The sequence below is a fragment of the Buteo buteo genome, chromosome 1 (assembly GCF_964188355.1).
Source record: "Buteo buteo chromosome 1, bButBut1.hap1.1, whole genome shotgun sequence".
Classification (NCBI taxonomy): Eukaryota; Metazoa; Chordata; class Aves; order Accipitriformes; family Accipitridae; genus Buteo; species Buteo buteo.
The window spans coordinates 71,822,428-71,848,435 of NC_134171.1; the positions used below are offsets into that span (position 1 = coordinate 71,822,428).

General features: G+C 40.0%; 2 protein-coding genes across 6 annotated transcripts in view; one reads left to right on the top strand and one right to left on the bottom strand.

Annotated features, from left to right (window-relative positions):
* Positions 1-8,733, top strand: part of TBC1D9 (TBC1 domain family member 9) — a 54,608-nt gene extending 45,875 nt beyond the window's left edge. The window contains exons 17-21 of the mRNA XM_075035958.1: positions 2,875-2,940; positions 4,176-4,262; positions 5,172-5,246; positions 5,385-5,485; positions 6,440-8,733. Of these exons, the coding sequence (XP_074892059.1) occupies positions 2,875-2,940; positions 4,176-4,262; positions 5,172-5,246; positions 5,385-5,485; positions 6,440-7,165 (1,055 nt within the window). The 3' untranslated portion in view covers positions 7,166-8,733. The remainder of the gene's footprint in view (positions 1-2,874; positions 2,941-4,175; positions 4,263-5,171; positions 5,247-5,384; positions 5,486-6,439) is intronic.
* Positions 8,734-13,246: 4,513 nt separating this feature from the next.
* ELMOD2 (ELMO domain containing 2) lies at positions 13,247-25,052 on the bottom strand. Of its 5 annotated transcripts, none has more exons than XM_075036022.1 (9): positions 24,928-25,052; positions 24,456-24,603; positions 23,598-23,626; positions 22,128-22,222; positions 21,174-21,303; positions 20,104-20,237; positions 19,398-19,466; positions 18,081-18,214; positions 13,247-17,661 (listed from the first exon to the last, which is right to left on the bottom strand). In XM_075036022.1, exons 2-9 carry the CDS (start codon positions 24,598-24,600, stop codon positions 17,504-17,506), a joined length of 894 nt encoding a protein of 297 aa, XP_074892123.1. In that variant the 5' UTR covers positions 24,601-24,603; positions 24,928-25,052; the 3' UTR covers positions 13,247-17,503. The 5 variants fall into 5 exon arrangements, with proteins under 5 accessions (XP_074892123.1, XP_074892140.1, XP_074892150.1 ...); XM_075036039.1 differs by having other exon boundaries at positions 24,924-25,049; XM_075036049.1 differs by having other exon boundaries at positions 24,917-25,044.
* Positions 25,053-26,008: the final 956 nt, after the last annotated feature.

Here is a 26,008-nt window from a genome sequence, read left to right on the forward strand (position 1 = left end):
TTCATAGCCCCTGCAGCAAATAGCTCAAGAACCCCCTACTTCAGGTGCCTCTAGGGCCTCAGCTGAGCAAAGATGGAACAGCCTAGCATATTCTTCTGTACGTTTACTTTGTGTTGTGTTACTGCAGTTTCAAATAAAGGAGTGATCTTGATTAGTTTGCTCTAGGAGTTGTGCAGCTCAGAAAGGGTTGTCAGCCCTGGTTATGAGCTGTTTGGGGTATTCACTTGTGGAGAGGCTCACCTGCACCCTGATATGATGCTGGATTATAGCATGTCAGTTGTTGACTCAGGATACTAGTAAGCTAGAGCAATTTCCCCATAGACTCAAAGTGGCCCGCTGCCTCCCATCATGTTTTTGCAATACTCCCTTTTCAGAGCATGCAGGTCTTCCACCTCTCCAGTGACTGCAGCACTTGCCACAGCCTTGTGCAAAAGTCAGCACCATGAAAACTTTGTCTCTCAAGGAGTACCTGAGTGTATTTTTTTTTTTTCCCTGAAAACAGCTTTTCTCCAGGCACAGGTTGCAGGAGGATGTTCAGAAAGCAGAGTGTTAACGTCACCACTCCTTCGATCCTTTCAGGGAGCTAAATGCAGTACAAACACTCCACACGCCTCCACCTATGTTCAAGGGAGGGGCAACTGAAGCCAACACTTTTGTGTTGCTACTGAGTTTTATATTAACAGAATAAGGTTCTAACCTGTTTAATTATTTTGTTAACAGCCTCAAAGATGACGGGGAAAACTATGCACGTACAACATTATGCCCACAAAAGACATGATGCCTGCATAGTGTTGGCAGAAGGGTAATAGTCCGAAGGGGGGCTCAGTAAATGTTGTTCCTAGTCATGCCATGAAAAGGGGTGTGGTGGTCAAGCCCTGCGAAGGGTAAGAGCAGATGAGTGTGAGGACATTGGTTGCAGCATGAAAGTGACAACTTTCACTGTTGCTGTTTCAGGTAGAAAGATTCAGAGGGTGTAGTCATTCTCTCTTCCAAGCATGGTTTCTTCTGTTGCCACAAAGTAAATTTAAAACTTCTGGATAAAAACTGGTGATGCATCATCTGAGACTCATACTGCAAAAAGACAAGATTTGCTGAGAGTTGTTGAGATTTTAAGACCTGTGACTCCAGAGTGCCAGGAAGGAAGGAAGTGTTTCTGGTTGGGACTATGAATGGTCTTACCACATCCCCAGCGCTGTTCACGGGCCCGCAGCAGGGTCATCTACTTTGCTGTTCAGGGATGCAGGGGCCATGCAGGAGGCCACTGAATTCTCTAGGCTCTCCTGTGAAATTATCTCTGTACTGCAGCATGCAGGTCAAAGTAGCAGCCTGAGCTGAGGTATCCACCCATACAAAGGTCTCCCCTAACTCTCCATAACAGGGGCACATCTACCAGAGGTCTGTTGTTCTTTTGTTGTCTTTATGAATGTAGCCTAATTTTTTTTATTGTTTAATACAGAATCAATCCTCATATCTTGGGTAGCTCACTGCAGCTAACTGTCAGGCAGTTCCTGCAAATTGCCAGTAGACTGTTTTTCCCTTTGTAAAATTTTCTGACCTTTCCCAGCGGAGACCCAGAGGGTTGTCTCTGAGGGAGTCCAGATAACATCTTTGGTAGACTTGTCCCACTTTGTGTTGTCTTCATTCACATACATTTTTGGGGGGAAAAGGGCCTGGCATTAGGAAGCACACACAGATTCATCTCAGGCAAAAAGTGAAAAGCAGTAACGGTTGAGATTTGTCAGTTGTCTTCACATCTGGGGACAGGGAGAGGAACAAGCCTACATGTGTCACCAGATGCCCTGTGCCCTGAATCCTGTTTTGGTGAATGCATGCCTAGCCATTGCTGGAGGACGCAGAACTGCAGCCCAGTCTGTGTTTTGGTTATTTCACGTCGCCTTTAGCAGTGGGGCACTTAACGTGGTACCTGGGTGCATAACCTAAGACATAGTTTCACCAGAAGAGAAAGCATTATCTGCACGGTTGGTTTTGTGCTTAAAAAGGACCAAGTTGAAAGCAAAATGGCTAACATAGACGTACTTAATTCTTTGACCTAACAGCTGTATTTATTGTAGTCTTAAGCTTTATAGTACACTGTGATTGTTAGTATTTGCCAAACCACACTTTGTAGTTTGCGTAGCAGGAGTTGACGTGGTAGCCTGTAAGGTAAAATAATTCTCTGCCTAATAAATGAAGGTTAATTCATTTATGAATTACTTGTCATAACAAGTAAGATTTTTGAAGAAGTCTGATTACCGGTTATTTCAGTACTTTAAAATTAACTAGTAACTATTTAATTAATTGGAAGGAGGGGCTACAATAGACCACTTGGATTTCATACAGCTAATTGTAGTCTACACCAGAAAGGAATAGGGGTTGAGGTGGATAAATCACTAGAAAGTATTGCCTGAACATCGGTTTAGCCCATGGCTAAGCTGTGATAAATGCTGTTTACTTTAATTTCTCTCTCTCTTTTTGGTAAATATCTTACTGTTCTAAATCATGTGATGTTATTATTGGATCCTCAGATCAGCAAGTTTGAAGTCCACACAAAAAAGTTATCTTAACTTTTAGCTGGAGGCCTTTCTGAGTGGTAATGTTGTGATCATAGATTATTTTTGAGCATTATAAAATACACATTTAATGAAGGACCCAAGGTTGAAGTACAAAATCCAGGGTAAGGTGATCTGTGTTCTCTTGCTATTTCTACTGCAGACCATATGATCTTAGAAGTCAAGTGGCTGCCTTATGATCTCGGGGTGAAAAGGGTGCTTCCCAGAGTGAATATAGCAGCTTCTAAAATGAAATATTGTAGCAATAGTAAATAGAATGGCATTGAATGCTGAGTATTAACATACCATATATGATGCTCTTCAGGTGCAGCATGCCATGGAGATCTTACAGAGAAGCTGAAGCTACTGTATAAAATGCATGTTTTGCCTGGTAAGTAAATGATGTCAAAATAGCTGTTGTCTTGTTGAGAACAGAAATTTGGAGCAGAGTTGTTTATGACTAGCTTTCCCAATTAAAAATCACTTTGTGGGGATTATTGTAGCTGTTTATGCAGCAGTAAAATAAGAGAGCTTCTACCATAACCAGACATGAATTTGGAAAGTCTGAAAGTACCTATGCAGCCCTCTATTGCTCCAGCCACAAACAGGCCATTTATATGTGTCTCTTGCCTGTTTAGCTGGGGTTGGTGACTTCCTCCATGTGTAACAAATACAGTGTCCTTCAGCATTTGTTACCATAACACACTTTATTTAACAGTGAAGCTAGCTTAAAATGTTCCTGCATGCCCTGGCTACTCGTTCCTGTCCCCAGGCTTGCTTCTTTGTTTTCCTTCTGGGCTGCTACAACTGCAGAGGAAAGCTCCAGATTGTTTCATAGATGTGTTTTCCAGGGAGCTGTACAAACTGTTGGACTCAGTGAAGTGAGAAAGGCAGTTTAGGGTGGAGAGGGGATGGAGACATCTCAAAACAGTTTTGCACCTGAAGAAAATAATGTCCTGGAACTATATCCTCTCTGGCTTGTCACATGTGTGCCATAAAGAACCTACTGCTGTCCTCGCTGCAACTGTTTGGGTAGTGTAATTCCTGTGCACATTTACATCCTCTGGTAAAGATACCTAAAAGCTTTGAGAGGACATTCACCTTCATGTGCTTTGAACATTTGTCCCTGATTGCTCCCAGCTGGCTTTGCTGGAGGTAGCCTTGAGTGATTCACCAATTTAAATGGGGGGGAAAAAAAAAAAAAATTACTGAACTATAACAGAAGAGATCCGTTTTTAAGAATGCAGCTTCTGGTCTTTGGGGACTGGTAAGCTCATACCAAATCATGACAGACTGTTTCCAGCTAGGAAAGGGTTCATACCCTGCTTAGGACATGCTGAGCTGCACAGAAGAAAGTAATGGAAGTAGACATGGGAAGATGGGCAAGCCAGCCTCTGAAAGCAAACTGCTACTTGTTAGTCAGACATTATTCATTATCGGGAAGGAGACAGTACAGGTCCAGTTGTTCATCTCCTGTGAGCTGAAAAGAGATGATTCTTAAACTCTCACATCCTCACACTTTTACTTCTAGAAACTGATATTCTAAATGTATCCATGGAAATATGTTCTAGTTTTTAATTAAAACCTTGGAGTTTTTAATGAAAGAATGTTTTTTGTATTGCTTAGATCCATCCCCTGAGCAAGAAGAGCCAGACTCTGCTTTTGAAGCTACGCAGTACTTTTTTGAAGACATCACACCAGAATGTACACATGGTAGGCATCTTTTGTCTCAGGCATAAAAATATGAGGTAATGCATTTCAAACAACATGTCTTTTTAGGAAGCTACTTTTTTATTGGATTAAACTTTGTAAGTGAAGTATTCTCTGTAAAAAGAAATATGTAGTCTTTGTATATATCTTGATATCCTTAGAGGAGCAGGCATGTGTACACTAAGAACTCCCCTGGATTATGCATTGCAGAAGTACTCTCAGAATAATGTCATCGGTGTGTTGCAATAGAAGTAATTTTGTGATAAGCGCATCATCTCCTTGATGGAGAATGAGAATAAATATATTGGCTTTCAAGATATATTTGGATCAGAACTTAAAATATTCTAAAAAACTGAAGCCAAAAGATATATCAAAATGTAGTTCAGCAGTTTGAAATCTTTTTGTGGCCTAATGAGAACCTGGGTCTCATCACTGATGTCTTAAATGGCATTCTTTTTCTTGAGACATTTTATGTTAAGTTTCTCTCTGATTCAAGAAAAATGTTGCCTGTCCTTCAGATTACAGGGGGAAGGAAGGTTGTTTGAAAATACAGATAAGAATTAATGGACTAGAGATGGCAATTTCAAGTCCTGATAAACAAAAGAAGATGCACTAATATAATCACCAAACGAGTATCATGCTAGAAGCTGTTTGTATTGTGGTAAGACAGGCTAATCGTACTACACAAACAAAACCTAAGATGGTCCCTGTCTTAGTATTTATATTATTAATTATATGGAATTTGTCAGCAGATTTAAGAATAGGCAAAAATCATTATTTAGTCCTATCCTTTTTACTCTGCATTTTCTGCAGTGTAAACATGTTCTTTATTTTGCACTGGACACATGAAAAGCATGTATGTATCTAAAACTCACACTGATCTCTCTCTCCCCCCACCCTTCCAATTCCTAGTTGTTGGCCTAGACGGCAGGAACAAACAAGGAGTAGATGATGGGTTTGTTACAGTGAGTCTGAAAACAGACAAAGGTATGCATGGTGTCTCCATTTGAATTACATCTTTCATTTCTTGTAAAGATGTTCCTTTAGAAAATGGGGGAAAAAAGTATTAATTCAAGGTTTCTTCATGGACTTTTCCTGCATCTCTGGGTAATTTGTTGACAATAGGCAAGAAGAGCTCACAAGAGAATCGAAATTATCTGAGAATGTGGAGCCAAGAGAATAAATCCAAAGCAAAAAACACAAAGGACTTGCCCAAACTGAATCAGGTACTTCTGCTGACACTTATTTATTTTTCATTAACTTTAAACTTTCTTCATCTACCCATAAATATTCAATACATTAACACTGAATAGAGGTTTTGTTTTGAGGCAGATACTTTTTTTACCAGAGCAGCAGTCAGCTGATTACAGAAGCTAGTTATTTTCAACATACTGTAACTGGCATTCAGCTCCCAAAACATCCTAAAAATGCAATACACACATATAGGAATGATAACATATTATTTTGATCTCTAGACAAAGGGTGATATGACACTGAATATCACCAGCTAGCTCATAATGTCTGATACACATTACCTGAAAAAAAGCATTTTATGTTTTGTAATTTATGCTGTCAGTCTCATTCCCCTTAGATCCATAGCTGCTAAGGAGGAGGAGACCCATTGGGACAGCTGTTTCCTCCAGAGCACCTAGGGAAGGTTTATTCCCCATAGAACAATGCTTCTTACTTAAGGTAGCCCTAAGCAAATCTCCCTCCTACTTAATTTGAGAGTTTTGAATTCTGAAAGACTCGCGTCTAACTAAGTTACCACTGTGAATTACAAGAGTGCTGCAGGTCTTTTATTTTGTGTTTCATTACTTCTTGTTAATCAGACCCCTAGTTATACTTGGCATCATTCCTACAAGAAAACCCACCAAAATGAATGCTAAGTGTCTCACTGCTCACCCTCTGTTGCCCTCCTGTGGCTGCAGAGAAATAAATTTGTCATACGTTGGAAGAAACATCCAACAGTTTATTCTACATAGCTTTAAGAGAGGCAAGCATCTGGCTGCCCAGTCATAGAAAATGCTTTCTAGACTGCACCGAGATTATTTCCAATTTCAGTGTAATCACATAAACTATCGCATCATACCTCCATTCCAGACTTTTTAAACTGATTTAGTAGATCTCCATCCAATTTGTTTCCTCCTCTCATTAATGTTCCCTCCCTCTGTGTTTAGGGACAGTTCATTGAACTGTGCAAGACAATGTACAATATGTTCAGTGAAGACCCCAATGAACAAGATCTGTACCACGCTACTGCTGCTGTGACAAGCTTGCTTTTGGAGATAGGTGAGGTTGGTAAGCTCTTCAGTGCGCAGCCCACAAAAGAGACAGACAGCAGCAGTAACAATTGCAGCAAAACTATTCAGAGCGAGCTGTTTCAGAAGAAAGAGCACCAGCAGTACCCCCTCGAACAGCACAAGCCATTCCAAAGCAGCCTTGTCACCAACGATGAGGAGGCCGTTTGCACCGACAGCACCCTGGGCATGCAGATGGAAGACATTAAGCTCGAAGACTCTTCTCCCAGAGACAACGGAGCCTGTTCTTCCATGCTCATTTCCGACGATGATACAAAAGATGATAGTTCGATGTCCTCCTACTCAGTACTGAGTGCAGGCTCACATGAAGAAGAAAAGCTGCACTGCGAGGACATCGGTGAAGACACCGTTTTGGTACGGAGCAACCACACCACTTCTCTTCGTAGAAGCACTAGCATTGACAGAGACTGGGCCATTACTTTTGAACAATTTTTAGCCTCCCTTTTGACTGAGCCAGCTCTGGTTAGGTACTTTGACAAGCCTGTGTCCATGATGGCTAGGATTACTAATGCTAAAAACATAAGGATGATGGGTAAACCAATAACCTCGGCCAGTGACTATGAAATCTCTACTATGTCGGGATAAAAGGCAGCCGGGTTTTTTTATTTTTTTTTTTTTTTTTAATTCTGTATTTATTAGTACCTGGCACAGGCCCTGGTATTTTCAAAATGTGATTGTTTTCACTAATGTGAAAATGTTGGGGTGCAAACTTAACTATCTTGAAGTATAATCACTCTTTCTGTGGGAAATGTTACACAAATGCAAATTTTATTCAAAATGCAGAAAAAAGTAACAGTTGTCAGTGAAGTGTGTGTATTATAACCTTGCTCTCAGTATAAAATGGTAAAGATTAGTTCTTCATTTCTAAATGTAAACTTAATGCCGATATTTATGTGCATTTTTAAAATAGACATATATAGAGATCTCATTCTTGGGGGAAAAAATGAACAAAACAGGAAGTACCTAAAATTTAAAGGGACACTGTCAACCTGAATAGGACACCAGGTGAAATTAAGTTCCAGGCAACATCCCTGAAGGATAATTTTATTTCATATAACTTTTTTTTTTTTTTTCAAAGAGGATAATGGGTTTTAATGTATGCTTCAATTTTATTTTTTTTAATATATGAAAGACCACTTCAGTGACACCTGCCTGGGTCCTAACTTCCTCTGCTTGAGACTGGTACACTCAAATAAAAGCAAGAAGTCCATCCCAAGCCTGGCTGGCACATCAGGCAAATGTGGTTAAATGTGATGATTTCAGCTCCGACAGAAGGCAGAGCCCATTTGCCTTTCCCTGGGTTCAGCGGCCTCGGGCTGCACCAAACCCCGTAGAGAGAAAGCCCTTTCCCAGCTGCGGCCACCAAGGAAAGACCTCCAGCATGACCCTGCCTGGAGCTGCATTCCTAACCAGTGGACTTGGAAGCTTTGCTGGTGTGCTCCAAAGACAGTGTACGCAGGTCCCAGAACAGATTGGTAGAGTCTCTTTTTAAAAATTGAAAGATGTTTTTAAAAGTTAAAAAATATATATGTATACTTCCAAGGCTGGATCTACAGCATATATAGCTTAGCTCTTAAAACTAACCTTTACCACCAACCTATTATATCCTTGTTAGATTAAGAAAATAAAAATCTGTATTGCATAAGTCTTCATTTACAACAGTGTAAAGTAGCAGTAATGAAAAAATCTGCAAGATATTGTAACTGAATGTTTAAGTCTTACTGAGAACACTGTCACTTTATATAAAATGAATAGTATCCTGTATCAACTTACTGAATAATATGTTAAAATGAAAACTGGAGCACCTGCACTTTGAATCCTTGCTTCTTTTATACAGATATTCAGGATTTTTTTTTAAATTTTGTTAGCTGTTTTTTAATTCATATCTGTTCAGTTCAGGATCATGCCTACATGCCTAATCTTTATTTGCTATTTTGAGAATATTTTCTGTAGAATACTGTTGATTTTTTTATACTCCTGTATATTGCATCCATGTAACTTGCAGATTTTTTAGCAGAAGCTATGTTTAATTCTTTTGTTTTAAAAGAATGCTTTTAAACTGTCAGATGAAGTGGCTTTTAACCACAAATAGGTAATGTGAACAAATAAAGTACACTGCACAGATTTGATTTTTAACTATTAAAGTCATGCTAGAGGGAAAAGTAGGTGGTGGTGTTTTATTACACAGACAAATTACTTTGGATCTTCAACACCAGGTTTCAGAACAAAAACATTTGTTGTTCCCATGCCTGGTTTTGTTTAACACTTGAATGTGTTTAATCCCATCTGCAACAAGCAACCCAGGCAAGCTTCTCTCACCCTCCCCAATTTCATTAAGCAGTTTTCCCTGTTACGCTCACATTTGGTGACAACAGTTACTGCTTTTTAAGACACCCAGATATTTTATGACCCACCTATGCTTTGCTATAGCTCACTGGGAATGCTTCTAAGGCTTTAAACATTAGAATGTTTTTTACAGGGTACTCATAAGCTGAGATGTCAGCCTGAAAACCGTGGCAGTGACAGACCAGACATGGATGGCTCTATTCAGTGAATTATGTTTTGGAAACTTACCATCTATTCGTGTGTATATAAAGTTAATTTGCAAAACATGGCTGTTAATTTCTGAGCACTGCTTATATATCCCTTGTCTCAGTCAGTTTACTGTTCTTTTTTTTTCTTTTGTTGGGAGTAGAGTTCTTTATAATTTAGCCATATGTAGACCACATATAACAGTATGAAAAAGCAATATAGTCTTTCTGCATATGAGACTATGCGCATTGGTTTACATGTGTATCCAGTAACGATACTCATCTGAAGCTGTAATCACCGTTTTGAAGAATATGACTTTAACTTAAGATGCCAAGGCCAGAGCAGGCTGCTTTATGGTAATGCCTGGCAGCTGCGTAAGTTATCACAGAAGCCTTCAGCACTAAGGGTTAACGTCTTTAAGCGGACTGTTGACCTTTTTTAAGTTTGCAGATCCCTAAAATATTTCTCTTTTAGGTGTCTGCCATGGCCAAGTGAATTTAAGCCTATCAGCAGTCTTCCACACACCCCTAGAGATGCACAGACCACAGATGAAAAACATTTCTTTATCTTACAAGGGCTTGCCAGCTTTGCTCCACACCCCACCCACGGGGCTGGGGGTACAATGTATCATGAAAATTATTTTGCTGTTACAGGTCCTGTAAGGAGAAGAGACATCCACAGGTGGATCTCTGGTGTAACAGGAGCCATTTTACAAGGCAACTTTTTTTGTTTTGCTCCAGTAGCCTTCCTCACCTTCCTGATCACGTCAACAAAGCTCCCAAGGGTAAGCCAGGTCATCGTTAAGAATGGCTTTGCTGTAGGTAGCAGCCAGGTGAGCTGATTTTCTCCAGGTTTTGGGGGGTGATGCAGCTCACCTGACTAGGGCCACACCAAATGGCCACCTGGCAGTTGCCTATTTGATGACAAGATCTGCTGTGACCTGCTCTTTAGTAGCTGGGTGGGAGTCGATGAGAGGAAAGCTACAGAAGAGTTCAACTGACCAGCATACAGTGATGTGAAAACGTGAGTGAATATTTTTGAAGTCTTATCTGTATGCGTAGGCATGCGACACAAGCAAGTCGGTATGGCTTTAGAGATGCCTATGTCTTGTGCTTTGTATGCTTTAAGATCGAGTCTCTTTAATCTGTGCACTGTAGAGTTTAGTTAGGGCTGTTAATCTCATGGCCAGGGAAAAAAAAAGGAGGATCTTTTTCCTCTTCAGAGCTGAAATTTGCGACTGGACCCTGCCATGTGCTGCTTTCCTAGCTTGGTAGGAGCCTGGTGGCAACAGGGTGCTGTCTGCCTGCCAAGAGACAGACAGCAGATGATGGAGTGGGAGATTATTTTATAGAGCTTTCGCTATTAAAAAAAAAAAAAAGCCATAAACAAACACCCTTCTCAAGTTTTTTTCAATCTGCCTTTCAACTTACACAGATGCCGATAGCATATGAAAGTTCAATGGTACTCATTTCCTTCATTGTAGCTTCTTACAGCTCCTGAATTCTAGGTGTTAGAGCTGAGAGTTGTGTTTGAGACTTGTGAAGGTTTGTTTACGTGAGTTTGTGGGGCAAGCAGACAGAAAGTGTGTTATGTGATGTATTAAACCTACTGAAAATTTGACATCAAAACTGTTGTGAAGAGAAAAGCACCTCAGGGGTTCTGTAAAAAATTTCTGTAAAAAATGCTTGATGCTGTTGTATCCATTTTTGTAAGAAAAATGGACTAGTCGGACTTAGACTAAAACATCTGGAAAAAATGAGAAAATACTGAGGAATAGCGTACGGGTTGGTGGGTGAGCTCAGCCCACGGCGAAGTGTGCCTTAGTATCCTGGCCTTTTGCTTAGCTAGAGCTCGAGGTTCCAGCACCCGGGGCCTTCCTTCGGACCCTGCCATCAACACCTGAGGTGGCGGGAGAGGGCTGGTCCGTGAATAGAGCTCACCAGTTTAGATACACGCCGAGGCGCGATGTTATAGCAGGAAGGAAAGGGAAGCAGTCGCATCTATTACTGAGCCTTATCCTCTGGCTGGAAGAAAGCAGGGGGGGCTTTTTTTATGCTGTTTCTATTTCTTTCTGCTACAAGATAGTCTCGAGTCAAAGGTTATGTACTGCAAGTGGCAATTGTGACTTTTAATGCTCATATAAAATGCTAATTTATTCAACAGTGAAAATATAAATTAGCCCGACAGCAAATAATTAGAGCAAAGCTGTGGCAGTGAACATTACGTTGGAATATGGCTAATAATAGAAATGTGTGGCACATGCCGGTATCGGCAGCATCACTGGGTAAGAGTGTTTCAGTGCTGGGAATAGAAGGGATGAAGTACAGGAAGTTAGTCTTAACTGCAGTGCAAGATGCTCCCAATAAATGCAGGTAACGTCTCAAAGCATGTCACAGCAGAACATAATTTAACATGGTTCTCTTTTCTGTGGTACTCAATATCTCAGTTTAAATTTCCTGAATAGCTGCTTCCTCATCCCATTTCCTGAAGTAACTGGTATTTGCATAACTGACCAACCTTGACGTTTGGGGTTTGGAGGAGTGGGGTGTTTCTATAGTGCAGGACCTGCTCTATGCTTTTGAAGAAATAAAAATTGCTACAGGTGAGATATTGTAGTTCTCATGTAGTGGCACGTTGGTATGTTAATAAATAGAAGTGTTTGGTCTCCAAAATTCTAAAGTAGGAAAAAAGGCTACCTGAGAAATGTACATGGAACTGAAAAATCAAGTGAATTATTTAACGTAGCTTGTGTGGAGATGAAGGCATGATGGAAGATACAGAGGTAAAAATACTTTCATGGCTTTAAAAAAAAAAAAAACACCACATATCGGAGTTTCTCCTTCTCCGGAAAAGTTCTCCAGAGTTCTCCAACTCTCAGTTTTGTTCCTGAAGTTTTACTCTCCTGAACAAAAACACTTGAGTTAGTTAACTCCAAGAGTTAACTTCCAGGTCCTTCAAACAAAATCCTTGTAGTGGTTTGTTGGGTTGGGTTTGGTTTGGGTTTGGTTGGTTTTTATGTTGGTTTGTTGGGGGTTTTTTAAAATTAAAACCAGAGGTTTTTTTAAAGTCAGGATTTTAAGAACAACTGAAATAAAGCAGTAATGAATCTCTACCACTTGCTGCAGAGTATGGCAGCCTTCCTGTGTAATATTCTCTTACATTCCATAATCAAAATCCTGGTCCATCACAAAAGAGAGCAATGTAGTACTCTAGCTAAAGAAACTCAGCAAAACTACTCTCTGCCTCCCTCCAACCCAACACCCTTTTGGTATGTGCTATATATCAAGGAAGTGAGGTCTATGTGCTGTAGCATGGACCAAAAGAATTTGAAAAAAGGGATGCCGCCACCTTTCAGGTCAGGTGTAGGACAAATTGAAACGATGACTAGAGAAGCCCCTGGGCAGGAAGCCTTTCCCCTCACCTCACGCCAACGCCACTGGTCTGGGCCATACGCCCTAGCTGTGACTTCAGATAGGAATAACAGCTTGACGAAGGTCAGGGGGTAAGGGGGCGTTAAAGGCTGTAACGGACACAACTTCATAATATGTGTCGAACTCGGACTTCCCCATTGCACAGTTTCCTGTTACAATAGATGTAAGATTTCAAGTGGACTTGCATGTAAGCATGTTTTCTGTGGTATCGCACTAATCTTGAGAGTTAAAAACAAACAGTCTTTGTATGGATCTCACCATCAGATTTAAATCTTATCCCTTTCTTATGGTGTGTGATCTAAGGTACATATCTTGAATGATGACTTAAAAACTAGAAAACGTATGTGAGCCAGCTAGGCTTTGTTCCAGCTGTTCTTGTGTTTTCCAGTTCAGCTTCCCTACACACCTATGTTCTGCTGCCTGCCATTTCAACAGTCTCTGCTATAGCATTATTCTCTAATAACGCCTTTCCTAGGCACAAACACAAGCCCAGTATGAGAACCAGAGACCTCTAAAAGAAAAAAAACAACAAACAAAAAAAAACCAAAAAAACCCACACCCAAACCAAACGTAACTACACACACAAAAAAAGAAGATAGGATAAAGCTTCCTCTCACAGCACAGTGCACATGCATGAGAGCATGAGGCTAACTGGAAATAGTTATGTTTTCTAGCGGGCCATAACACACTAAAGTTGACAATATTTTGGAGTAACTCGTTCTTTATTTGTTACCATTGTAAACATCTCCTTCTATTACACAGACATCACAGTTTACGTTATTGCTTTTAAATTGTGGAAAACACAAATTTCTATTAGTATGCGGCTATCTAAGCACAGTGTGATAAGAAGAAACTGCCCACACGCTGTCTTGGGCTGTCTTTTTTTTTTTTTTTTTTTTTTTTTCCTTTCTTCTTCCCTAGAGAAAGACAATATACAGACTGGCACAAGAAACATCAGTCCAAAGATTGATCACCATTGTACTACAGCAACACAAAACAAGTATGACAGAAAGAAACAACAGGTTACATCTTTACCACACATTCACTAGCAGTATTTTCAAGAATACTGACTGCTGAACTCCCATCTAACTAAATACAAACTTTTTCATCACAGTAACTCTTAAAACAAGGCAAACAGTTATTTTTTTGTAAAATGTTTGTTACTTAAACTAGGATGGAAAATCTGGAAAATGAATGCTTGGGGCTTTGTGTGTGTGTTTAATTTTTTTGTTTGCATTTTGTTTTGTTTTTCAAAGAGTGGAAATCCAAACCTATTTATCCGAGGTGCTTAAATTGGCCCCTTTTCCTATTGTCCTTTAGGACAAAACACCCTATTCTTTACACTGCTGTATCAGATGACAGCAGCACAATGCGTTTAAAAACATTCTCAGTTTCCTTCTTCCTAAGTAGCACTGTCTTCAACTCACTTTCCAATCAAGTTGGTTACTTACGGAGCACTGTGTTTACTTATTGAAGGACTAGATTTTACTTCTGCCTGTGGTAAACTTCTACTTATCTTCAGATTAATTTGTTCAGGGAGTGGCACCGTCTTTCAAGCATACACTAAACAACAAAAGTGGAGGTAGCTTGTTAAACAGTTGCTACAGGAACAACAACAACAAAAAATTTAGAAAACCACCTTTTTGTCTTCAGTTTTAGATTTTTTTTTTTCTAAAATTACTATTGCATATAAGCTTTCACATAGTGAATGCTTTAAAGAGGCAGCAAGTTAGAAAACTAACAGTACTTGCAAATTCTAATAAGGTAATACATATTTTAAAACATGACAGTTAATAAATAACAAGAGAATTTACTAAGGTTTTAGGACTCTTAGAAAAAACCATGAGCAACAAATTCTGATGTTAAACAAACTGATTATATCAACTTGCAGAAAGGTGGCCTACCTCCATTTTGAATCTTCCATAACCTTAGGATTGTCACCCTACAACAGAGTTAGTATTAAAATACCGCTGACTAGTAAAACATTGTTCTTCCCTTCCCTAAAAACAATTTTACTGTTTTCCATATATTTTCTAGCTACCACCATAATACAATTAGCCTACCACTGGTGCAAAAGAGGGACACCCAGTACTAGTCTACCTATAGTGAGTGACTTCTAGACAGGACTGGCCTACTTGATCGTACAAAACTACATGCAAATTCTAACCATTTACTGGGAAGGTGTATTGAAGCCTAACATAAACATTCACTTTAATTACTACAGGCAAACTAATGCATTCCTGTGTATCTCACTCATCTGATGAAGGTTGGGGTTACTTTTTTTTCTTTGCATACTGCCACAGTTTACTCCCGGCTCACAGTTTGATTTTTAAAAAAGAGAAAAAAAACCAAAAAGCTAATGAAGATGCATCTCACATTGGGCTCAGTCTACATTCTACAATAAAATGTCTTCGGTGTGTGATAGGAAATCTGAAACTTGATGGTTGGGCTTTAAAAGCTTCAGCAGTAGTTAAATGTCAGTCTGCTAGTGAACAATGAGCCAAGGGAAAGTTTCAAGGCTGGAAAGAGGAGGGCATAGATTATTTTTGCACCTGTTGTCAAAAAGAAAAAAAGGTTGCAATCTCTAGCACAGGGGAGTGTTTCAGAGAGATGGCTCAAGCAATTTTGTTACTTGCTTGCAAGCAGTAGATGAAAATAAAGAATGGGATTGCCTTTCCTGATGCTGCTGCTAAACATATTGGGGTCACTTCTGAAATTCAACATCAGTCTCATGTTGCTTGCAAAGGAGATCTACAAGCAATAGCAAAATGAATGAAGGAAGACAAACATGACAGAAGCTGGGGCTAGAGAGTAACAGACAACTAACCTCTCCGCCACTGGGAAAGAGTCCACTTTCAGAGCTCTACAGCAGGACCTGAATCCCAGAACACTCTCCACAGGATCTCAGCTTTTTCAGTGGCGAGAATTACAGGACTGAAATACCTGGGAGTAGCAGAAGAACTAGGCTTCCTGTGGTCAGTTTTATATCTAATCTAGTCAGTTTTAGCTGTTCAGCTTACAAGCCATGGCATAACCATAAATACTCTCCCTACAAGCATATTCAAGTCACTTTTTTTTTTTAGTAGAATAACATCAACCCAACACAGATGAGATGAACCCTTCTCCACCCTGCACGTGTTAAACTTCAGAATTGTTTAACTCTCATCTATACCTAAGGTATCATAAAAAGGAAACAGAACTGCATTACCTCCTACATATATACTGTCTACCCTGGTCAGGAGCTTTCCCACAAATAGGAGATCACCAACATTTAAGGGATCAAGAGCAATTGGGTGGATGCAGCGCAAGAAGTCACTAGTTACACAATACAGACTCACAGAATTACTGAGGTGGGAAGGTGCCTCTGGAGATCACCTAGTCCAACCCCCTGCCCAAAGCAGGGTCACCTGCAGCAGGCTGCTTAGGACCATGTCCAGTTGGGTTTTGATTATCTCCAAGAAGATGTAGTATTACATATTATAATAATACATTTAATACTTATGTAGTGTAACATCACTCATTACAAAAAGGGGTTTGTCTTTTTTCTTTTCATGTTCAATGTTTGTATTCTTCAGGAATCTCTTCATGATTAGTCATTGACTAGAAGTTAACTAATTTACCTGAGATGATTTAAAAAAAAAAAAAAAAAAGGCATGAAAGCTTCTATTAGCATACAAATTTTGTGCCACTGTGTGCTATTTAGGTATATACTTAAAGAGTCTTTCCCAAATAACTCAAGCTTCTAAGGCTACGATCTGGTTACAGAATCAAAATAAAACAGTGATTGAATAAAGCAGAAGGCACTTATTTAATAGTAGGTTTTAGAAAATGAAGTGATGGTCATACCAAATCTGTTTAAAGTTGCTTTAAGCAATAATTAGTCACAATATAGATATTTAGTCCTATCGACTAGATTGTCTGAGGTTGCCAAGATTAAGGAACACGTTGCAGTTGCATCCCTTCCATGGAAAATACATCTTTGTTAGAGACTTGTACTCAGGTGTGAATTTATTTTCACAAAATAGGGACTGCAGCTGCAATAAAGGTTTTTAATGGCTGAACTTCATAAAAGGGCCAAACTAACTCTTTTGTACTTCCCACTGAGAAGACCCCATTAGCTGCTAAGAAAGGGCTGACAATGGATACAAAGGCAAGCAGCCTGAGCAGCTGAAGTCAGATTAGAAAGAACTGAAATCTTTTACAGTAGGAGTATTTTTAGAATGAGTAGCTTTAGTCTGAGGATCTGATCCTCACACTGATGAATTGTGGTTCCTTTTGTTTGTTTGCAAACTAAGCTTTTTCCAAGCATCGGAATTTGCTGGTATAAATCCATAGATTAAAAAAAAAACTTCCTTAGCCAGAAGTAATTTCTGGTAAGTACGCTAGTATGTTGATGGATTAAGCCTCTTCTCCAAAATCATAAGTGACTAATATGTTCCCTTCGTGGACCTCTTCATTAGAGAAATTTAACACTGACGAGTGAATGATCAACTATGTGTACAGAACAAGAACGCAGGAAGTCTAAAACCAGAGTAACTTCAACTAAAAGAAGCTTTTAAAAGACAATTAACAGTCAAACCTATTCATGGAAAACATGATGCGTTATAAATACCTGCTTCATGTTCCTGCACCAAGAATTATAAAAGAAATTGTGAAAGCAAGTGATCCAGAGGCTCTTGAGAGTTGTGGGTTGTTTTTTGTGTTGGTTTGTTGGGTTTTGTTTGTTTTTCTTTTGTTTTTGTTTTTTTTTTTAAAAAGGCTGTCCTTTGGAGAATAGCATATAAAGACCTGTAAACAGAGGTTGATTGTCCAAGCTTTCTTAACTGAATTTTGATTATTTTTTTTAAATGTAAAAAAAAAAAAAGTTCTACTGTTAAACAGTTTTTGGTGAAACAAGCAAAACTTCTGTCCAAATGCATAATTCCACTTTTGATGGAGAACCTCATAGACAGCAGAGGAGTTAAGGTTTCTTTGTGTTTTGTAAGGTTAGTATCGCATCACAATCCAGTAGAAGTCCCTTAATTTTTTCATGGAATTTCTCTCTGTACTGGTTGAAGTGCATAATGCTTTCTGGTTCTTCTTCAAACCAGAACTTGTCAAATTCATAAACCAGATAACCTGTGAAGAAAATAAAATACAGATCTGCAAAAATAACCTCCACAATTTTCTGCCTTGATCTAGCTAGACCTAGAATGATCCTCTAGACAATATTCAATCTCTTAAAGTAGGGACTGTCCCATCCTGGTCAACAGCAAGCTTTTAGACACTGTAATAATAAATAAAAAAAATAAATCTGCAAATACCGAGTTCTCAGACTCCAGTCTCTAATATATAGAAAGCCACCCAAATTTATCCCTTAAACATACATTTCTGTAGCACAGTGTTTAAGCATCAGGTGCATTTCCAATACCTGATCCAGAAGATAAACAGCTTGCTCTGGCAAATGAGAAAAGAGTGGAAACGCACTCCAAAAAAAACTTTACCTCGTAGGCCTCCCCCCGGTAGTAGTCTGTACTAAAGAAGCTACAGATACTTACAGTAAAACTGATGGAAGTGCTCCATCTGTGGCAACCCAAAGACCATGTTGTACAGATGAGACTTCAAAGCACCATTCTTAAGCAAGCTGTATGCCATTTCTGTCAGATTGATTCCAACTATTGCATAAGAATATCTGCAAACACCAATCATAGGTCACATTTTACCTTATGGATCGAAGGACTTAAAAGCTTCCCTGAAACAGTCTGCATTAGGATAACTGTAAGAGTCAATTTTTCCTATGATACTTGTTGACAAGCTGACTCCAGCCGACAGACTGCTTTTTCCATTCCCTGGTGCATACAACCATGTACATTATTTAAATACACTAGTTTCCTATACAATAGTATGGCAAATGCCTCCATTAGGCAATAATGAGACGGTAAGGCTTATAAACATCAATCTCAATTTGCTCCTTTGAAATCATTAAATCTGCTGGAATATTAAAAATCAGACATCAAAAACATTGTTACAGTATAAATGGAATGGCCATCTCAACCTGGTCTTCCAAGCTAAAAAAAATATCTGGTTTTCTGTTGCATGGTATAGAAAGTACTACAACAGAAATTCTTAAAGGACTGTTAAAACAAGTGTTTCTGGGGGAAGGGAAAAATAAAAGGATTAATTTGTGTCAGTGTCTCGGATATTCTATTCGTGACCTAGTTGCACAAGGTAATATTATTTACAATTGAAGTCATGAAAGCCTCCCATTCTTGGTAGGTGACCGAGTTAACTGGGGACTAGATGGATCAGATGATATACACAGGTTTACCAGCTTTCTTCTGTATCTGACTGGTTTTAGAGTGTATTTCCCTGTAAAATGAGCTAAATGTTTTAATATGCAAAGTTTTACAAAATGAAGTTGAACAACAACAAAACATCTATTTTTATATACTTATTACAGAACAGAAACCTAGCAAAAAAGGGACCTTAAGAGATAATCTATACCATCCCAACTCAAGATCAGTAAGAAGGCAAAACATAAGTATTCATTTCTAAATCTAATCTAAGCCTATTACAAATAGAGCTAACTATGATGTTAAAGGTGTTCACTGTGTTAACCAAAGCTGGTATTTTGCAACATATTTGTCTAAACAAGTCTATTCTGAGATGGGGGCGGGGGGGAGCTGCACATAGTTCCCAGCCTGAAATTGATTTCTGTGTTCTGTTTCTCACATCTTTCTACTTTGGCCCTTTTTATTTCCTTTAATGGAAAAAAAACCACAAATATTTTCCTGTTTACCTTCAGGACACATACTTGCAGTCTTCACATGAGCTGTTACACAGAACAAGTCAGAAAAACTCATATAGAGACTTACCCCAGCTTTGGGTGATTTGAACGAGAAAGGATCTGACGAGCTTCATTGGTGTAATGCTTACTAAAATACCTGTCAGTTTAAAACAGGATCTTCCATTACTTTTTTTTAAGTTCTTATTAAAAAAAATAAAAAATTAATGTGTTCAACATCAAAATGTATAGCTTTAAACTAAAGCTGAATACTACTCTGTACTGAAAAATGGCACAAAATGAAAACCAAGGAAAAGGTAGCAAATTAAATTCTATTCAGCATGAACTAGTACAGTAAAAAAAAAAGATAAAAATCATTGTGATCTGAACATCAAATATTAAGTTCACCCAAGTCCACAAAATACCTTAGCACGGTTATGCAAACCTGTTTATTTTTCATGACAGTAATGAATTCAGGAATTTCAAAAGCTTTTGACAAGTTACTTTCTAAGTTATAACCTATCAAATCTATCATATGTCAACAACAAAAAAAATACAGTGTCTTGGGCAACTCTCTGTTCCTCCCCTCACTTGTTGGCCTCTACCCAACCACACATTTACAGATGTGCAGCCACTAGACATGTTGACTTATTTAGAAAATACTGTTTTCCACAGTACAGAAGCCACCATTTCTATTTGCTTCTATTCAGTCTTTATTACAAATAGCACTAACTAGAGAAAATTCATAGATATTGAAAATTAATTACAAAAGAAATTAAATACTTCTTTTCACTTACACCAGATTCACTAACCCCAGCAGGCCCATTCCTCTGAAGTCTGTTTTGGGATCATCACCTTGGAAGCCAATGTCACACCACTGCTTGGTGATTCTGGCCTTCAGATTCTCATGAGGCATCAGCAAATTCCAAAGCTGCACAAATATGCTTCCATGTTATGCACAGCTGCTAAAGTATTCCAAGTCACATAATTCAGAACACTTGCTGCTGCACATTAGAAACCATTCACCAAGGAATAGGATACAATCTGCATGCTGTTCTTTTTCTATTAGTGTCAATCTGGAGTCATACTACAATGGCTTATTTCAGCAATTACAAAAATTATTACATTTAACATTAAATGTAGTAATTTCCCTTCATGGGCAAAGCCACTGTATCAATACCAAAGAAACAAAGACTTCTTTCACTTCAGAAATTAATTTAGGCATAATTTTATGATAGGACAGCTATAAACTGAAACAAGTGAATGCTTACTTAACACATCAATGTTGGGACTTGCATAGCAAGTTGACATAATTATGAAATGCTAAGAAAGTGACAGGCTAATATATTTGCACAGTAGAAGCTATTTAAAAAAGCCTTAAGCAGTATTCTATTATTTGCTCGCTATTATTTATTGTTACCTAAAATACATTACTGATAGTTTTTATCTTCCAGCATTAAACTATCCTCTTTGACATTGACTGGGATGCAGTAATAAGAGAACACTAGTGTCTTTTTTTTCATTTAGTAATTACTGGTTTACAAAGTTAGAGATGTGCATAAGGTTAAATAACTTTTTAGTTATGATCCTTCAGTGACCCGTTACAAAATTATTTTGCTACTTATATGTTGTTGTTATGTGTGATTTCACACAAAATAATCCCAGTGCAACTCTAGTTTACTCATTTGCTTTGCTTTGATGTTGTATTTTAATGCAACACTTCTATAATGGCTTACCAGTTCACAAGTAGAAAAGAGCTTTAAATAGGCCAGCTGGTAAGAATACTACCAATAAATTAAGTTCATTCAAGCTGTTGGACTTGGAGGAAAAAAACAAACAGCTTTTGTATTTAAAAGATTATTTTCACCTCAATTAACTGTTCCTCGTGTTCTTCGTTATCTGAATCATACGGGACCTTCCTCAGATTTTCCACATTCAAATAAAGTTTTTTATAACCTGATATCTGCAGTAAGGATATATGCAGATTTGTCTTAAACCTGAAATAATAACAAAACACCACACAGAAGCTATTAAAGAGGTGTAGTTAGCCATAAATTCTTGCTTGAACTACCAGATAAGACCCTTCTTATGTCAATGCAGTGTAAACACTAGAATTAGGAACTGCTTTATGTTTATCCTTCCAACTACAGCATATTCATTAAGTATACTGCTATATGGATCTTATTTCTACTTAAAAAACAAAAACAAAAAAAAAACCCTCTAGGTGATTCCAGTGCTGCACAGTCAGGCCCTATTCATTTATATTATGGAAGAAAAAAATAACTTGGCTACAATCTGTGATGACACAAGAGAACTCCATATATCATCCTGGCCCCTGTACCTCCACCTACCAAACTTTTTGTAAGTCTTAAAGTGAAACTGTCAGAAATATCTACAGTTTCAAAGAAGCATTTCATGAATCTTTAAAAATGTTGACTATTCACAATTTTTCCTCTCAATTGCTCATAATTACTTATGCAGATGAATGCAAACAGTAATCAAGCATCACTATACTCTCAGATATAGCTAAGCAATTATTTCACGTAATCAACCTATGAAATAATCATACTACTTAGAAACAAGGAGTAACAGAAGGGACTTGCAAGATAGAGGTGGAGTTATCCCAAATCCATGTCAATTAAAATTTTGCAATTTATTTTCTAGAACTGAAGAGGACATAACCATACCTTATTTTCTAATTTCATTCTAAAGATTTGTGCTGCATGGTCTAAATATTGTGTCACTTTAAGCAACTGCAAGAACACGCCAAGAAGTCAGAATTATCTGCCACGAAGAACTTATGTTCGGGTTCCAAACGTACCCTGTATCCTTCTGTTCAATTTTCTTTTCTTTCATTACATCTCTGACACACTTCTCCACTTCAGCTTCCTCAACATGTACAGCATTTCTTAAAACCTAGGAAACGCAGTAAAAGACTTCATGAGGAATGCAGAAATCGATCATCTACTTTATTCTTGTTTCTCAATATTTGTATACCTGCCATGTTTGTATCCTTTACCATATGAGGAGAACAGTCAATTTATTGCAAACATTTACAATAAATGGGCTCAAATCACATATAAAAGATCTGCCACAATTACATAAAACCATGATTTGTAACTTTGTCAGACTGTAAACAACATTTACATGGAAGTCCCCTAAAGAATAAAGAACAAGCTTGAGAGTTGCCCAGCCTAGGCTCCCGTTTGCTTTCAAATGCCGAATTGAAACATGTTCTTCCTAATCCAATTGAAAGAAACGTAGCTATCGAGGAGCAAAAGTGATAAACTTCAGTAAGGAAATAATGCTTTGCAATTAGGACACAGTGAACTAACGAAGTTGAAGTTTCAATGCTCAGGCGAAACAAAAGAACGTACTGTAAGATACTGCTATTCTGCAGTCTTCTAGAGTAAAGGGCAAATACTAGTAATGATAATTATACGCTGCTCACCTAAAATCGCTTCACAACAATTTAACTTCATCTTCTAAATTTTTTATGGTCACGACGCATTCTTTAAGGCAATTCATGCTAACACCAAAGCAGCTTCATTTCAGTAAAGCAAAAAGTTAACTCTTTTAAAACTGAACATTAATATATTTGATATAATCATTTAATTAAGAGATGCTAAAAGACCCACCCATACTGTCCTCTTCTGCAACAAAGACGCTTGTGGCAGTTACTAATATTCTCTCTCAACATCACACTGCAGTGATCAGCTAGAAAAAGGGAGAATGCAATCGCCTCGCTGTCTAAAGAGGATAAGTTTTGCTCAAGACATACAAATTTGAGGGTTTAAAGTGTTAGCTTACAGCTAACTGCTGCAGAACAATTGGAATGAGCTTGTCAGTTAAATGTCTACCCGCAAACTGGCGTTACAATTTTTTTTCAACAATTGATGACACTACTGTATATACTGCATTTAATTGATTTATCCGTATCATTTATCTATATCACACTTCTGGTTTCTACAAAAACAGCAAGAGACATTGCTGTGACAGGGAGAACTGACCCTTTCCAAGAACAGAAGCTCTGTATAATGACTTGTCTGACTCTCGCTGCTAAAGAGCAGGTAATCTTTCAGAGATGGAAACAAACATTTGAAGGGACATGCGGTGATTTTTGAGAAACCTTGACTAACCCTAGCATACAGAACCCAAAATGCTGTTCTCTCGTCTTTGCCTTTTATTCCTCTACTTTCCTCCACCCTCAAAAAGTAAATGCACGTGTTCTTTCCTGGGATCTGTCTCTGAAAGGAGGTTTTATTACAGTTTAATCTCTAGCATCTTTTACCTTATTCTTTGATGATTCCAGCGAATGTTCTGCAATACAAAAAAAGTAAACGTCACAGTTAAATTGAACCAAATTGTTTTAAATAATTGACAATGGGTGTTCTTGTGGTGTGTAAGCATTATAAAATTTTGCATCCCTTTTTATACATGTAATTAATCAAAAATTACTCAATCTTAAAATCAACGTGTATCAGGTAACTGAAAGTCTTCATTTACACAGATTTATAATCCTCGAGCACAATGCCGAGAATAGACTTGGATTTTTTAAAACGCTGATCAACCACATGTACTTTTGTATTGACACCTTTTCAAATATATCTTTGTTTTTGTACGTCTTTTGATATTTTTTCCATTCTTAGAACCGTTTTTGTGTTTATTACTGAGGGATAAGGACGCAAAGTCACCTCCTCAAGCTATTGTTAAAACGGCAAAAACTAGAAGTAGTTTCTTAAATGACTATTTTGGATCAAAATTCTGCATCAAGTAGAACTGTGCATTTAATCATTTTTCCTCCCTTCGCCCCCCGAAAAAGTGCGTTCCTGTCTGTTCCGCGTGGCTTTTTTAACAACAGGATGGTAAAAAACACACACAAAGTGACGGGAAGACCCTGGGGAAAAATATAAGACTTCCGATTCACTCTTTTGAAGCCAACTGGAATTACTGTCGCAAGCAGGCAAGGCAACTAGCTCTGGCATTCCGATTTAAAATTCTCATGGAAGAGCCGGGAAGGAGGGAAGGGTGAAAACGCGGTGCAGGGGAGGGACACAGCACTCGGGACGGGTACTGGTTTCCAACCACCGCTTCTGACGAGGTTTCTAAAGCTCCGACCCGGTCCCCCTTGCTCAGCACCCTTCCTTACCTATGCTCAGCGTCCGCTGCGCACCTGCCTTCGAGCCCTCGAAGACGCGCTGCAGTTCGCATTTCCGAGTCAGCAGCCTCAAGACCCACTTCAGCCAAAACCGAAAGTAGTTGCTGTACAGGAACCCCCAGAAGTACACCAACATCTTCTGCGTGAGGAAAGCGAGACACCCCCATCACCACCACCACCCGCACCCCTTAGCGGGAGGCTCACGGCGGCGGCAGCCCCCGACGACACCCGAAAACACCCTCCTCACCCTCCTCCTCCCCCGGGGATCGCGGGGCAGGCAGCCCCCCGCCCGGCACCACCACCACCACCCCCCCAGACCGGCTTCCCCTCAGCCCCGCGCCGCCCTCACGAGCCGTTAACGGTCAGCGCCCCCCTCACCGCGAGGGCGGGCGGGCGGGCAGCCGGCGCCACGCCCCCCGCCCCAGCCCCGCCCCGCGGTGAGGGGAGCGGACCGGACACCTGCCCCGGCAGCGCCGAGCGCCGCCGCCCCGCGCCCACCGCGCCGGTGGTGGCGGCGGCGATTTAGCGGCGGCCGGTCACCCCCCGCATCCTCCCGCCGGAAGCCGCCCGCCGCTTTCGCCGACCTGGAAGTGATCGCGGGGCGGAAGTTGGCTGTTGGGAGGGTTCTTCCCCGTCCCGGTGGCCGTTAGCCTGAGGCCCCGGCTGGAGCGGAGGAGCGCTCGCCCTTTGCCGAGGCTGGAGCGGCGCGGCTGCACTGCCCGCCCGCCCCGCTGAGGGTCGGCGGGAGCCTCGGGCAGGCTCAGCCGCTGGCCGGTGCGGCTGCCTTCCCTCTGCGAGCGCCTTTCCCTTCTCAGGCGATATCGGCTCCGGGCAAAGGGCGGCGGGAGAGACATCTTGGGCTGGCTTGCGGCCTAGCTGGGGTGAAGCACCTCCCGCCCCAAGAGCACGGAGGCTTCGGCTGCCGGGCCGGTGTCGGAGGCGCAGGCCGAAGTGACGGGCATGCCGCCCTGGATCGTGGCGCTGAGGCCCTCGCCCGACACGTTAGCCCCTCGGGTTGTGCCCAGCACAGGCTCGCCAGCGGGGACGCAGCGCTCCCACTTCAGGGCTGACCCCGGCGCTAACTGGGAAGTCGGCACAGGCAGCCCAGCTGGTACCCGGGGCAAAAAATCAGTGTACCGTCTCACTAGTTAACACCTTCGGCTCGTCGGTGATGCCTTACGAGACACGGTTGGAGATGTGTGCTTGTTCTAAGCGTTCGCGAGGCCATGCTCGGAGGCTTGTTGCTCGCCTCCGCTATAGCTGAAGGCAAGGCTGGTCGGAAAGGTGTTACGGATTTAGTCAGGCCGGATGCTTTTAAGGAAGGGTCCTGCTTTGCTGTGGATCCTGCTTTGCCATTGCTGAATGGAGGTTCAGCCTAAGTGTTTAATTTCGCTGCGGTCAGTGCTTCCATTGTATTATAATTAATGTTTACTTCAGTAAACATGGGGTTGAACAGTTCCTTTGAGGACAGCAGAAGGAATTCCTGTTCCTCTAAATTGTATGCAAAATTTGGAGGGTTGACAGGGAGCTGACAGACTTGCTTG